A 13458-nucleotide genomic window follows, 5' to 3' on the forward strand; every position below is an offset into this window, starting at 1 on the left:
CTATTGGGGTTGCCTCATCCAGCCTTGACCAAGCCTGCAGCCTCCTCTTCTTATCCCACCATACACACAATACAATGAACTTCTTGATGTTTGAACATTAACCCATCTGAGTAGCACACCATACTCTCCTTTGCCAATGTACCTCCTCCTCTAGTAAGTTGATACCAGATGTCCATTTGTGTATGAATTGTTTCAGGTCTTTGTAATCAGTTTTTTACTTTATGATCTCACTGATTTTGACAATCCTAGATTAAGTTGTACCATTGAATGCCAGGTATGCTAAAACACTTAAAACCTCCATGGATGGGTCTTAGTTTTAGGCTGTGATTTTGGTTTGCTCAACTGCTAAGTTCCTATTACAAATACTTAAGATTTAAAATAACTTCAGATACATTCAGATCAAATCAGTTTTGTATTTTAGTGGTTCTGTAACAGTATCAGGTCACTCCAATTTGCTTTTCCTATATATACAATGACCACTACATACTGTAAGACTTTATCCCAAACTACACCTGTCAGAAATCAGTGCAAAACCATCTTACCATTAAAAATATTTTAAATTTAAATCAATAAGGTATTTGAGGCAGTTTAGAAAAACAAGATTTGTATTTTATTTCCTTGTAAAAATCTTTACACATGCAGACAAACCAGTGTTAAGAAAGTATTCACCATCATTTAAACAAATAACCACTTAAATAGAACAGTGTCTGCAAGTTTTATCTGTATAAAAATAAGATACATTTTTACAGAATTCACACTCCAGTTCTTATAGCAATAAACAATACACAACTATAATAAAGTACAATTGAACCTGACCATGGTTTTCAATTAGATACTGCTAGGGCATTTTAATGTGCAAAAAACCTTACCATAGTTCTTTTCCAAAGAAAATGTCCTCAGTGTTTCTAGAGACCTAGACAATTTTAATAAATCAATTCCTAATCAGTTTGCTTTATGTTTTGATTGAGTCCATACATCACACTGCAGAGGCAAAACCAGGAAGCGATGCAGTGTCAGAGGAAGAAAGTCAACGCCTATGCCTGCCATGTCCGGAGCGACTGCCACTGTGGTGCTTGCCTTTGTGGGATCTCTCAAAGGAGCGAGATCTTTCACGCCTGTCTCTGTGATGTCCCCTTTCATGCCTGTGTTTCTTGGCAACATCCGAGTGATCCCGAGACTTGCTCTGAGATCGAGACCGAGATTTTTTCCTTTTATGACCATGTCTATTTGAACTTTTTAAATCTTCTCTGGTATGTTTGGCCTTAAGGTGAGGAGAACCATGATTATGATGTCTTCGAGGGCTTTCACTGTGACTGCGGGACCTGCTTCTTGATCTTGAGCTGTATGTTCCAGATCGACTTCGCCTATTATTATAACTTAGACAATAAAAATTTCAAGTTTAGTTATGATTTCTACTGGCAATAGATTAGTAACTGTTGGTCATTAGCAAGTTCAAAACAATCAGCTATGAGTAATGAAAAGCTTAACTGACATGTTCCTCAGTCTCCCCATGCTGATCTCTCTCAACTGAAGCTTTACTGTTACACAAAACATCCTATGCCTATATTCCAGTAAAGAGGGGAGGGTCACCAATGTGTTCCAGAACTGTTCTTTTTACTGACTTATCTCTCACCTGATCAAGTGCCACTGAAGCACCAGAACCTGCAAGCCAATTACAAAGCTGACTCTAAGTCTTAGGCTTTTAATACACTAATGAAATAGTCACATTTCTAACAAACTGAATGTAAAGAATGTTTTCATGTTATAAACAGCTTTATATACATATACCCCCAGGGCATCTTCTGGACACTTTTCAGAAAGGGGATGGGTGTGGGGCATGGCGGAGACAAGAGTAGAATGCACAAAATGCCATTAAGGCACACTACTAAGGTCAGATGGCTCAGCAGGTAGAGGGGCTTGCCACGAAGCCCAAAGACCAAAGACCAGAGTTTGATCTGGGGTCCACACAGTTAAAGTAAAGGACTGACTTTTACAAATTTTCCTGTAACTTCTGTGCATAACCAACTTATGCATATTTAAAAACACACACCTAGGGCCGGAGAGATGGCTCAGTGGTTAAGAGCACTGACTGCTCTTCCAGATGACCCAGGTTCAATTCCCAGCACCCATGTGGCAGCTAACAACTGTCTGTAACTCCAAGATGATCTGACACCCTCAAACAGACATACACGCAGGCAAAATACCAATGTACATTAGATAATAAATTATATAAAACACACACACACACACACACACACACACACACACACACACACACACACCTAAAGTACTACACACATCCAAAGTATGTCCTTGAGTTTATTTCTCTTTACGTTAAGCCTAATCCTGAAGCATGCTTGTAATCCTAGCAAACTGGTGCTATACCGTAAAACCTGCTAAACAAACAAAGAAGCCCAAACACTCATTCCTAGCCTGAAGCCCACCCCCAATCTTCAAAGGCCCTAAGCCCATCCCACACAGGACCCATTACTCACTGTCTTCTTGGGGTATGTGATCTGGAACGTGATCTGGTTCTTGACCTTGATCTACTAGCACTTCTGCTGTTTCTGCTTCTTTTGCTGTCTTTTCTTACACTAAAAAAAGAATGCAGGCAGCATTGTTTACATTGTTTTAGCGAGTGCACAAAGGTTTAACAATGAATACTCAAGCCTTTGAGGTACACTCACCCATTGTAAGGGCTTTTTGAAGCCTGCTGTCTATCCTCAGGTTCTTTTTTGACTGTCTTCACATTAATGGAGATTGGTGACTTCTCTTCAGCTTTTACTTCTCTTGGTGATGCTTTTAAAAGACAATGACAATATATTAAGGACAGGTTTTACAAAGAACCATTTCCTAATACACTCCAAAGTACTACATTTCTAACCCTTAGATCCAAAAACCCCAGTAACCATTTCTTAATGGTCTCTAAGCAACTGACCAACGGCAAACCTTTCTAACAAGGTACACTTCCAGCGCTCCCATTTTATTCAATTCTGACTGTATCTTACATGGTTTAGAGGCTGGAGAAAATCCACCAAGAGTTGAAAGGGCTGGAGTTCCATCAGGATTCAATCCCTTTGCTTTCAACTTGGCTTCCTGCAAGGCTACTTTTCTTTTTTCTACTTCTTTTTCCAGTAATTCATAGTTAGGCTGTTGGATGAAAAGTCAGGTTAGCATTCCCTTTAGATTCTTGGAAATGCCATCAAACAGCACCAAAGGCAGTAACTGAAATTACCTTTTTCCTGGTGTAAAGTCTAAGTGTCTCTATGCAAATTTCCTGGATCTCCTCTTCTGTGGTACCAAAAAGAAGAAACCAATGGGGCCGAGTTGGCAATGGAATCTAAACCATCAAAAACAGAATGGTTCAAGCTTACACTTTTCTCAAAAGTAACAAAACTCCTAGAATTTACTTTGTAAAACACAGCAGACTGTATACTTGCCTGAAGTGCTCTAGCTGCAAGGTAGATACAAGCACACGCTATAGTCTCTGGTTGGAAGCGAACAAAAACATTGGTTCGAAGACTGTCATTCATGTAATTCCTGAAAAACATTTCAGCTGTAAGCTTAGTCCATAAGCAAATCAATTGTTCTGAGGTGCATACAAAATTGGAGACTCAATCTACTTCATTCTTTTTTCTTCTCCTTATACTCACATCTTTACTACGTTAATAGTTCCTAACCCTTCCCCCCACAGCACTTTTCAACAATTCCATATTAGCAATCTAGATCTTACCCCTAAAATCCTTTCAACATACTGTTATAAAAGGTAATGATTCTGAAGACATGAGTTTCAGAGTTCACCACTCCAACAATACTTCAAGCCATTAGTTACTGACCATCTCTCCTTGATCCATAGTGAAAAGCAGTGTCAACCAAGTTCTTTAAAAAAAAAAAAAATTCAATACCAGAAACAGGGGTAAAAAGGTATTTTTAGTAAGAATCCATCAATTTACTCTTACAGTTAGAAGAGAAAAAAAAAACTTAAAAAAATCTAGGTAGAGAAGTGAGCAATAATACACATCATAATGGCCTTGTTTACATACCTTTTTGCAATTAAGCATAAATAAAAGCAATGATCTAACTTAATTAAATAAACTTCTGAAACTTCTAGAGAAACTTTCCCATGAAATTCCTTAACTAAAAAAAAAAAAAAAAAACAAAACAAAACAAAACAAAAAAACAAAAAAACCCAAAACTTTATATTTGCTAAAAAGCCTGAGCTGGAAATTAAATTAAATGGATTAGTTCAAAAACCCTTACACTTGTTAAAAGTATTATATTTTTTTGGCTGCACAGAATACATTAAAAATTCATGCATTTTATTAGAGAAATGTGGCTTTTCTAATGTTACCATTATCTACTGAGTCCAAAAGAAGCATGGCAGTCATTTAAAAAAGATATTACTTCTGGGAAAGTCCAGAATTATTTAATGCTTGTTTATCAACAGTCATATAAATCACTTATGGTTAAACCACAATTTCCTTGCTTACCCTTTCTGTATCTCAGAGGCCCAAGTTCAAAAATATTTAAATAACATGAACATGAACTTCTTTTTAAAATTATATGCTTCTTGTATCACTGCCTGCAACGGCTCACTAGCTGGAGTAACCTACAATGGCAACAGGTACCCATTTAAAGCTACAAGGTTAAGGTAGCCTCCTTTGGTAGAACGGATGCTATACACACTGCACGTAGAAATTTAACTGAACCCAATTAAAAAAAAAACAATTCATAATGGCTGGACAACAATCTATCAAAAATGAAATATTCATTTTGATAGTTACAGGTATACATTAAATACATAGGCATGATGCATAGTTACTTCTAGAAGCAAATATACAAATCCTTTTGACACCCCGACAGAACTAGAAGATGCTGCCAGATGGATATGGACCACTTCAGTGAATCTCGGATGAGAGCTTGCACTGGATTGGCTGGAGAGCAGGCTAGCCAATCAGGCCATCCTGAGGTCATGGGCTGAAGTGCAGAGGGCAGAGTTCTATGACTTACCATCATGGACTACCCTTTAATTAAAGAGTAGAAAAAAGAACAAAGTTAAATTGAGTTCTCCATTAAAAGTAATTAGTCAAGCCAAGAAAACAGGAAGCAGAAATAAGCATTATTTACCTTTTGGTTAAAAAACAACAACAAAAACAAAATGCCCCAAAACAAACTTATTTCATTATTTTGGAAAGAAAAAAATGAAACTTACTTTATTTCTGCTTCTGTTTTCCTGACTAAAGAAGAAATGTAAAAAAGCAACTTACCAGGCAGTTTGAACCAAGGTTTGGTTCCGCTCACACTCTAAGACTTGTAAATACATCACAATGATCTGAGGAGAAAAGGAAAAAAACATTAAGCGTATTGGTGGTTCTTTCACAGCAGAGGTCAATGAATAAAGCATCAAGTGTTAGTTACAGCTTTAACTCCCATACAATTACAAATATAGGCCAACGTCAAATATACCAAACTCAGTGTGGATTATCACATTACTCAATTCTATAAAAATGTGATACAAGTGGTGGCTCAAAACTTTTTTCCCTCGCATTCATCAAAGAGAGAATTTATGCTGAGAGTACACAATGGCCACAGCACATTTTCTAGATTTCTAGAATACTAACCCTTACAGCAATTAATTTCTGCAGTAAAGCTCGGCACACTAAAGTTTCTTAAAAGCTACATATAACTCAATGATAGAATGCTTGCCTTGCATTTGGCTCCCAGCAAGACACACTAAATACATATAACTACTTCAGTTCAGGCAAGTGTTTCTGGACCTCATTATCATCATTTTATAACTTTACAAAAGTAGAACTTGAAGATACCAGCCAGCGTCACCCAGTTAAGAGCACAGCTGGCTATCTCCAATAGTCCCAATTCTTGCAACTACTGTTCAGAAGAAGGGCAATAGGAAAGAAAGCCAAGAGAAAGCTTTTATGAACGGTTTACAGTGAGCAGCTAACATTTTCAACACTTTAACGTGCCAGTTTCTCCATGTATGTACAATTCGATCCTTACATAAGAAATTCCATCACAAGAGTTTGTTAGGTGGAAAAACTAAAACTTAACCACAAAGAATACTCATGATCACACAATTACAAATAACAAAGCCTGTTTTGAGTACCATTTTACTGACAAACAACACCTAAAAAGAAAGCTTTTGAAAACTCAGATGAACTCTCCACATAAGTCAAAATTTTAGGCAAAGCCCTAATACTTACGAAATGTAATTTCTGCATTCTATAACTCACCTTATGGGGATGCTTGACATGAACACAAAATCCCAACTCCTTTAGCACCCTCCTTTCTGCCTTGATAACTTGATTTTTGGTGTTTATGTAGTTCTGATCAAGGATCAGAGGGCTTGGAGTCCTATAGTTTGTAAGAAATAAAATCAAAACTGTTTTGCACATCCAAAACCTTTTACTTGTGGCATCTCCATTTTCCCTTCCAACCAACTATTGGCAACAGAAACCAGCTTTTTAAACTCCTGCTAACAAGTTAAAGCATTAATCTTATGCTGTCCAAGTTATGCTAATTATATGCAACTAGACAAAGCGCCTAAAACTAACACAACTTAAAAACACACACACACACACAACACACAAAACACATATTCTTAGGTCTGACTTTTTCTTCTTTAACTTATGCACTTAACTTCAGTGATAGACATTATTGGCACAAACCTCATCAGCCTCTCAGAAGAAACTTCCCGCAATGACAAGAACCAATGTGATCCTGAAAGATTTACTATAAAGCTCTAATATGAACAAAGACCTAGAAAAATTCTGTGTAAAGCCTTTGCTAAATATGGTCAACACAGTAAAAACAAATACACAAAGAATATCCATCTGCTTAATTATCACCTACACCTGGTCAAAACAAAAACAAAACCAAACAAAAAACACCAAAAAACAAACCCAAAATTAGCTCAACTGCCAAGTGAATATTAAAAGAAAAAAAAAAAAAACAGGTTTAAGAGTAAATAGGCAGCTCAGTCAATGCAGATCCTATGAGACTGGAAGGCCACAGAGAGGGAACGAGACTCAGAAACCACATTCAAGGCCGGTGTGGGAATGTCCCCCCCCCCCCCAGCTGTTTTCAGAAGTCATTTTTCATATTGGGGGAAGGAAGGGACACCTAGCCACTCATTAAAAAAAGTCATCTCATGTACATCATGTAAGTTTGTTTCTTTTTTAAAAAAAATAAAGTCTTGGTTATGGAGCTCATTCTGCCTCACCCACTAGAGTGGGTCATGTTAGAGACAAGTACAATCTGGCTTGTCTTACAATCTGCCAGTTAAGTAATGCTAATGTCCTCTATGAAATTTAGCATGTTTTTTGGATACATTCTTATCTCAAACAGCAAGGTGTACATGTCTATTAATGACTGTACAGTAAGTATATGGGTAGAATATCATTTAAACATGTTCTCAAATATTCAATTCATTTTCAGACAAGTTCCAAGTTTTATACTCTAGAGAATGCACTGCCTGAATACTTCAATATACAACCTGCTCAGAAACAAAGAGCCTATTTATGCATAACCACTTGAAGGTAATAAAACAATCTAATCTGTCATGTTGAGCCAGGAGTAGTAGCTCACACTTGTAAGCCCAACACTATATGGGGGTGGGAGTAGAGGAATATAGAGATAAAGACTTCAAGGACATCCTCCATCCACTAAACAGGTGAACTGAGGCCAACCTGAGTTAACACAAGACTGAAAAAAAAAAATCTGAAATGAAGTACATTACTACCTCCCTGGTATCAGGCTATCAAGAGTTTTTTAAAAAAAAAAGGGATTTTATATTTTATTTCACTTAAAAGCAAAATCAGTTACTGTTATTCTGTAACTTTATGTTAAATAATTAATAGCTGGCAGAAGTAACACCATTAACAGTAACAAGTAATGATGCAAGACTGCTTCAAGTTCAATATCTACTACATTTTCAAAGTGTGAGAAATTTTAAGGTGGTTAAGTAGGGCAATGGCCTGTTTTGAATCAGTTTTATCAGGACAATAGCTGCAAACTGCACTTAAGAAAAAAAGTCAAGTTTAACTGAAATGGGAGCAACCAATGTATGTATGAAAACATACTCCAAAGAGATACTATGTAAGTAAGGGTTTATGATTTTTCAGGCTTTATAAATGCATTACAAGGTTGTCCTTCAAATGGTATTAGGAGTCAGAGGCTCTAGTTTATCTGTACACAGCTTAGCTCTTAACCCCTGAAATCCAGACAGTAAGTAAACAGCACCATTAAAATCCCCATACAGCCGGGTAGTGGTTGGGCACACCTTAAATCCCAGCACTTGGGATGCAGAGCCAGGGGGATCTCCGTGAGTTCAAAGCCAGCCTGGGCTACAGAGTGAGTTCCAAGAAAGGCACCAAAGCTACATAGAGAAACCCTGTCTCGAAAAACCAAACAACAAAATAAAATAAAATCCCTATACAAATAGTTCACAAAAGCTAAGTTCTCTCTCACTTTTCTCATGTGTTACTAAGAAAACTGTTTTATAGTTAGTTATTTTAAAATGGCAATAAAATCTGTGATTAAACAGGTAAACAATTTTTTAATTGTGGACACCAACTGGTGCCGAATTTAAGGATTCATCACTAATTCTGCTTAAACAAGTATCTTAGAGTTACTCCTCTGCCATAAGCACATTCCCCACATCAGAATCCCATAGAACATGTAAAGGCACAGACTTTGTTTAATCCCAGGAGTAAAATGGTTAAGGCACAAGGATCATAAATCTCAGGCCACCCCAAGCTAACTAACACAGTGAGACCTGAATCTTAAAACTCCAAACAATCCAACTTTACTACAACTCAACCATCTAAGCTCTTGTTCCGTCTTGCCACTACCAATTTTTTTCCAAGTCAGCTTTGTAAATCTTGTCTTCATTTTGCTCAGAAATTTACCTCATAAATCAAGGCAAGCTCAATGAATACAAAATTAACAACTACTTTTACAGAAGCATTTTATACCATGATAAAACATAGAAAATGGCTCCATAAATCAGTAATCAAAGATTCTGAAAAAGCATTTAAGCAGCAAAAGCTTTTTATATTAACAAAGCAATCAAACAGAAATGTTTTTAGCAATACATTCCGTTGAATTAAGGCTTGGTAGAATTTCCTCCCAATCAAATAAGCATCCTGGATCAGCACTAGATGAAGAGGTGGCACTTAAAGTTGAGGGAGTGAAGTCCTCATCTTTCAGAACTCAGGAATACGGACAACACTCAAAACTACCAAACTCCACCTCTGAAGATTCTTTATTACCAGGCTTTGCTCATTAACTGATCTGAAATCACACTTCAATCTTTAGGAACTCTTGGTCTGTTTATTAGAAGGTTGTATGATAGCTACTTTCTATGGTATGCCTGAAACACAGCATATGAATGACAAAACTTTAGAAATAGGGGGTTCAAGCATGGTTAGTCTCATGTATTTCAAAAGACTGATACTCTGGTAGTATAAGGAACTACACTATAAACCAGATGGGTAATTAATAATACACACGTAGGGAGACAGGATTCCTACTCAACACACAGAAATTTATAGTGCTTATTTTGAAGTAAACAGAAACATTCCTTAAATGTCAAACTGAAGTTACCTCAGAACCACAGAAAGAAACTACAGTTGGTTGGATAAATTGTCAATACTGACCTGACCCTTCCAATTCTTACTTTTACATTGAAAATAGCATCAACAGTCACCAATAAAAGTAGTTAAGTCTTTAAGTTTATCTTGTAACATAACCTTAAAAGATATGAACAGACATCTTTAAAGAAAAAAGCTCTTAACACACTGGGAATATGTTACATATAAATAGCAAATTGTATCTGAAAACTACTGGTATGAATAGCTTTTCTTTTCCTTTAAATTCAGCTATTCTGAAGAGCTCTCAAACTATGAAAAAAACTATGGGGGGGGCAAGTCAAATATCTCATATTGAGGACTGGACACTGGTATTACTATTATCTTTATGTAGCCATGGCTACAATGACTTTAAGGCTACATGCATGCACCCCCCTGTAGTTGAAAAGGCCATACAGTAATCTAGTTAGCATTCAAATTGTACTAAAATTCTCAAGACAAACTAATCAAGAGTGTAACATTTATGAATACTCTAACAATACCTACTATGCAAAGAACACAAAACACCTTACTAAGCTATAGTTTTAATAACTTGGACAGCAAAGAAAAAAGCTTGTAACCAGAAACAGGAGTTTTTTGTTTGTTTGTTTGTTTTCTCTAAATGGTTCACCAGTGGCCAACCTGTTAGTCCCCGATTCCAGTGACCTATTCTCAGAACACTGGCTTCTCCTTGGGGATTTTCGATACTTCACTCACTGTTGCCATGACGACAGCTTCATCTCTATGTACCACTCCACATCACCCAGGCTTTGGTAAATGTAGCTGGTCGCTGTATAGTCGGTTGCAAGGGAAAAAAGAGTTGAAGTTAATAACATATACAAGTTACATGTCTGAGTAAACTTGTAAAATGCATAGAAACACTTATATCCTGCTTTTAAAAGGGGGGGCTTCCATGCAATTAACTTCTTTAAGAATTTCATGCTATAATCAAACTAGTAACATTGAAACAAAATCAATTTCTCTTTAATGATGACCAAAAATGCAGTTACATCCAATACAAGTCAGTCAGATTGGATTATTTTGAATTCTGAAATTTTATAATTAAGATGATCCTATTGTGACAATCAAGGAAGGAAAGTCAAGTCCCATAGGAAAATGCCACAATGTAATTATAATTGGCTCAATGACTCATATACTAGAAAATGTCCTTTTAAAGCAGAGTCCTTTGACTAAAGAGAAGAATTTTCTATTTTATCAGTGTTTCATTTAAAAACACCCTGAAAGAAACAAAAACTTCAGCCACTATCTAAATAGAAATAAAAGCTCAGAACATACTAAACACCAGTTTGAAATTCTCCTATTTCTCTACTTTCTTCACAACTAAAAATGTCTTCAAACAAAAGAAGTATCTGGGAACACACTAAGATGGGGCTGAAAAAGCATGAAGAAAAGAACAAAACAAAAGCTATATAAAAAACAAAACCGGGGCAGTAATTTTGACCATGCTACCCATTCTGAACTCACTTTCCTATCTGCTTATTTGGCTACCACCTTCACTACCACCAACGAAGACTATATATGATACTCATTTGGACTAAGCAACACCCAGCTCCCAAAACAACTTACTTTTCACAGCTAACTTCCTTTCAAACTAATCACAATTCCTCAGAAATTAATCTACACCAAGACTATCCATCAGCTTGTCTTAGGATCACCTGTAGAACAAACAGGGAGTCCTGCAACAAATTTTGGTACTGCCATAGATGAACACAGAGGCCCACATAGTTACCAGATTATCACTACACCTCAAAGATACGGTTTCAGACTGTATTTTCTTACAAGATCAGATAAAGAAAGAGCCCTATCTGAAGGCAACTCAATGAGTTATTTTTCTAACCCACTCACTGAGACTGTTATCTAACCAAAACAAAATACCTGTTCAATCCCTTTGACTTCAAACTTTATCATCCTCCAGTCCTCTCAGATCCGGTATTATTCGATATATCGTAGTTCAATGTTGAGAAGTACTCTAACAAAAGCCAACCTCAATTGATGGGGAAACTGGGGCTCCAAGCAGAGTAACAACCTACACGGAACTTTGCCACAATATTAACTTGAACTACAGAACTTTCACGTCCAGCCTTCAGTTTTCCAGAGAGGGGAGGGGAAAAAGAACTTACAGAATACACTCCCACTTGAGCCAACCGTACTCCCTTTCTTGTTTAATCTTAAGCCAAGGGACTGGCTTCACAGCACTGCTACGATTGTCCACAAATGCAACTGCCTCTACAAACTTCAGATAGCTGGTTAATTGAGTTTCTTAAAGTTTAAGTTTCAGTGTTCCTATGTGAATTTCAACACCTAATGCCAGTTTGCTTTTGCATCCGTACTGACTTGAGGAAGAAAAAAAGGAAAAAAAAAGTGTTTTGACTCGATGATTGGTGTACAACAGCAGTAGCAAGAAACTATGTTCAATAGGCCAATCTTACCTTTTTCCTCTTAACTGGCGAAGGTGGTGGAATACATTAATCACATCTCTTATTCTTCTTGGTGCTTCTTCGATTTTTGACGCAAGATTAATACAGGCCATGGCAACAATCTGAAAGAACCCACGGAGGGGACAAAACTTATAACGAGGTATAAAGTTAAACCGGAAACAACTCTGCCCAAAGTCTAACAAAAATTACTTTTCGAGGGAAACTCTAGGATACAACGGGGCTTTTGGCGAAACAAAATCAAGGGCGACATTTTTACAGCACGGGCCTTAGCAGCTACGTGCCGTTTTATTGCTCAACTGTTCCTAGTTTTGGACCAGAATCGAGCTAACTCCCCCAAGAGCCGCTCGGGGGCCTGCAAACGCAGTTCCCGGTAACAGCGCACGTGGACTCGGGATCCATTTTCTAGTTCTCGAAGCACGTTCTAAGGGCCGCACTTCCTTGTGGGTGGGAACGGGGTACAAAGGCCCCAGCTAACCACTCCCTTGCTGGAAGAGCTGGTTCCTACCCCTTCCTGCCCGCTTCCGGATGGAGCAATTCCCTCCGCGCCCGCCCCCGCCGAGCTTACCTCGAAACTGTGTTTGACGAAAGACTTGGAGTAGAAGAAACGGTGAAACAGCACCTGCCCCGTTGCCATCGCCACCTGCAGACGAAGAGCGGAGAAACGGAAGCGCCGGGGTCAGGCGGGCCCGCACCAGGCGCCGCCGCCATTTTGTGCGGCCGCTCGCCTCCCTTCCCCCCCCCGCCGCCGCCGCCGAGCGCCCGGGCCGCCGGCCCCGCACCCCTCCCTCCCTCCCTCCCCGCCCGCCCGAGCTCCCGCCGCTGCCGCCGCCGCCGCCCGGCTCAGGCTCCCGAGAGACCCGGCCGCGGCGGAGGCCCCGGCCGCCCACGGGGACTCTCACCTGCGGCAACCGGAGGAGAATGCCGGCGGCCTGGATGAGCTCGCAGCCCAAGATGCGCAGGTCCGTCTCGCTGGGCAGGTCGAGGCCGTCCTGCATGGACGGCGTCGGCGAGAGCCGCTCCTCCGGGATCAGCGAGTGGTCGATGGTAAGCGACACCTCCGAGTACAGGCGGTCGCCGATCAGGATCCCTCCGGTCGTCGTCGTCGTCGTGGTCGCGGTGCCTGAGCTGGAGCCGCCGGCGCTCGGGGCGGCGGACGAAGCGGAGGCGGCCGCGGCGGCGGCGGCGGCGGCAGCGGTCGAGGTCGGGTGAGGCCCGGACGCCATAGTTCCAGCGAGCTGCACGCACGGCCGACGCAGCCGGAACCCAAAGCGAGACTAACCAGCGTCCTCGGCGCGACGGATATTCCCGTGACCGCCGGCTTCCAGGCCGCAGCACGCAGCGTGCGCTTCCGC

At 39.5% G+C, this 13458-nt stretch overlaps 1 protein-coding gene across 3 annotated transcripts; it reads right to left on the minus strand.

Moving 5' to 3' along the window:
- Nucleotides 1–587: 587 nt before the first annotated feature.
- Nucleotides 588–13445, minus strand: Ccnl1 (cyclin L1). Of its 3 annotated transcripts, XM_028888659.2 has the most exons (12): nucleotides 13006–13445; nucleotides 12672–12746; nucleotides 12098–12207; nucleotides 10365–10437; nucleotides 6252–6372; nucleotides 5268–5332; nucleotides 3441–3540; nucleotides 3236–3340; nucleotides 3009–3150; nucleotides 2688–2799; nucleotides 2496–2594; nucleotides 588–1376 (listed from the first exon to the last, which is right to left on the minus strand). In XM_028888659.2, the coding sequence occupies exons 4-12, from the start codon at nucleotides 10385–10387 to the stop codon at nucleotides 1028–1030; spliced, it is 1116 nt and encodes a 371-aa protein (XP_028744492.1). In that variant the 5' UTR covers nucleotides 10388–10437; nucleotides 12098–12207; nucleotides 12672–12746; nucleotides 13006–13445; the 3' UTR covers nucleotides 588–1027. The 3 variants fall into 3 exon arrangements, with proteins under 3 accessions (XP_028744492.1, XP_028744491.1, XP_028744494.1); XM_028888658.2 differs by lacking the exon at nucleotides 10365–10437; XM_028888661.2 differs by lacking the exons at nucleotides 588–1376; nucleotides 2496–2594; nucleotides 2688–2799; ... (1 more) ...; nucleotides 3236–3340; nucleotides 10365–10437 and adding an exon at nucleotides 5011–5024 and having other exon boundaries at nucleotides 3447–3540; nucleotides 13006–13426.
- Nucleotides 13446–13458: the final 13 nt, after the last annotated feature.

The sequence above is a fragment of the Peromyscus leucopus genome, chromosome 6, assembly GCF_004664715.2.
Source record: "Peromyscus leucopus breed LL Stock chromosome 6, UCI_PerLeu_2.1, whole genome shotgun sequence".
Lineage (NCBI taxonomy): Eukaryota > Metazoa > Chordata > Mammalia > Rodentia > Cricetidae > Peromyscus > Peromyscus leucopus.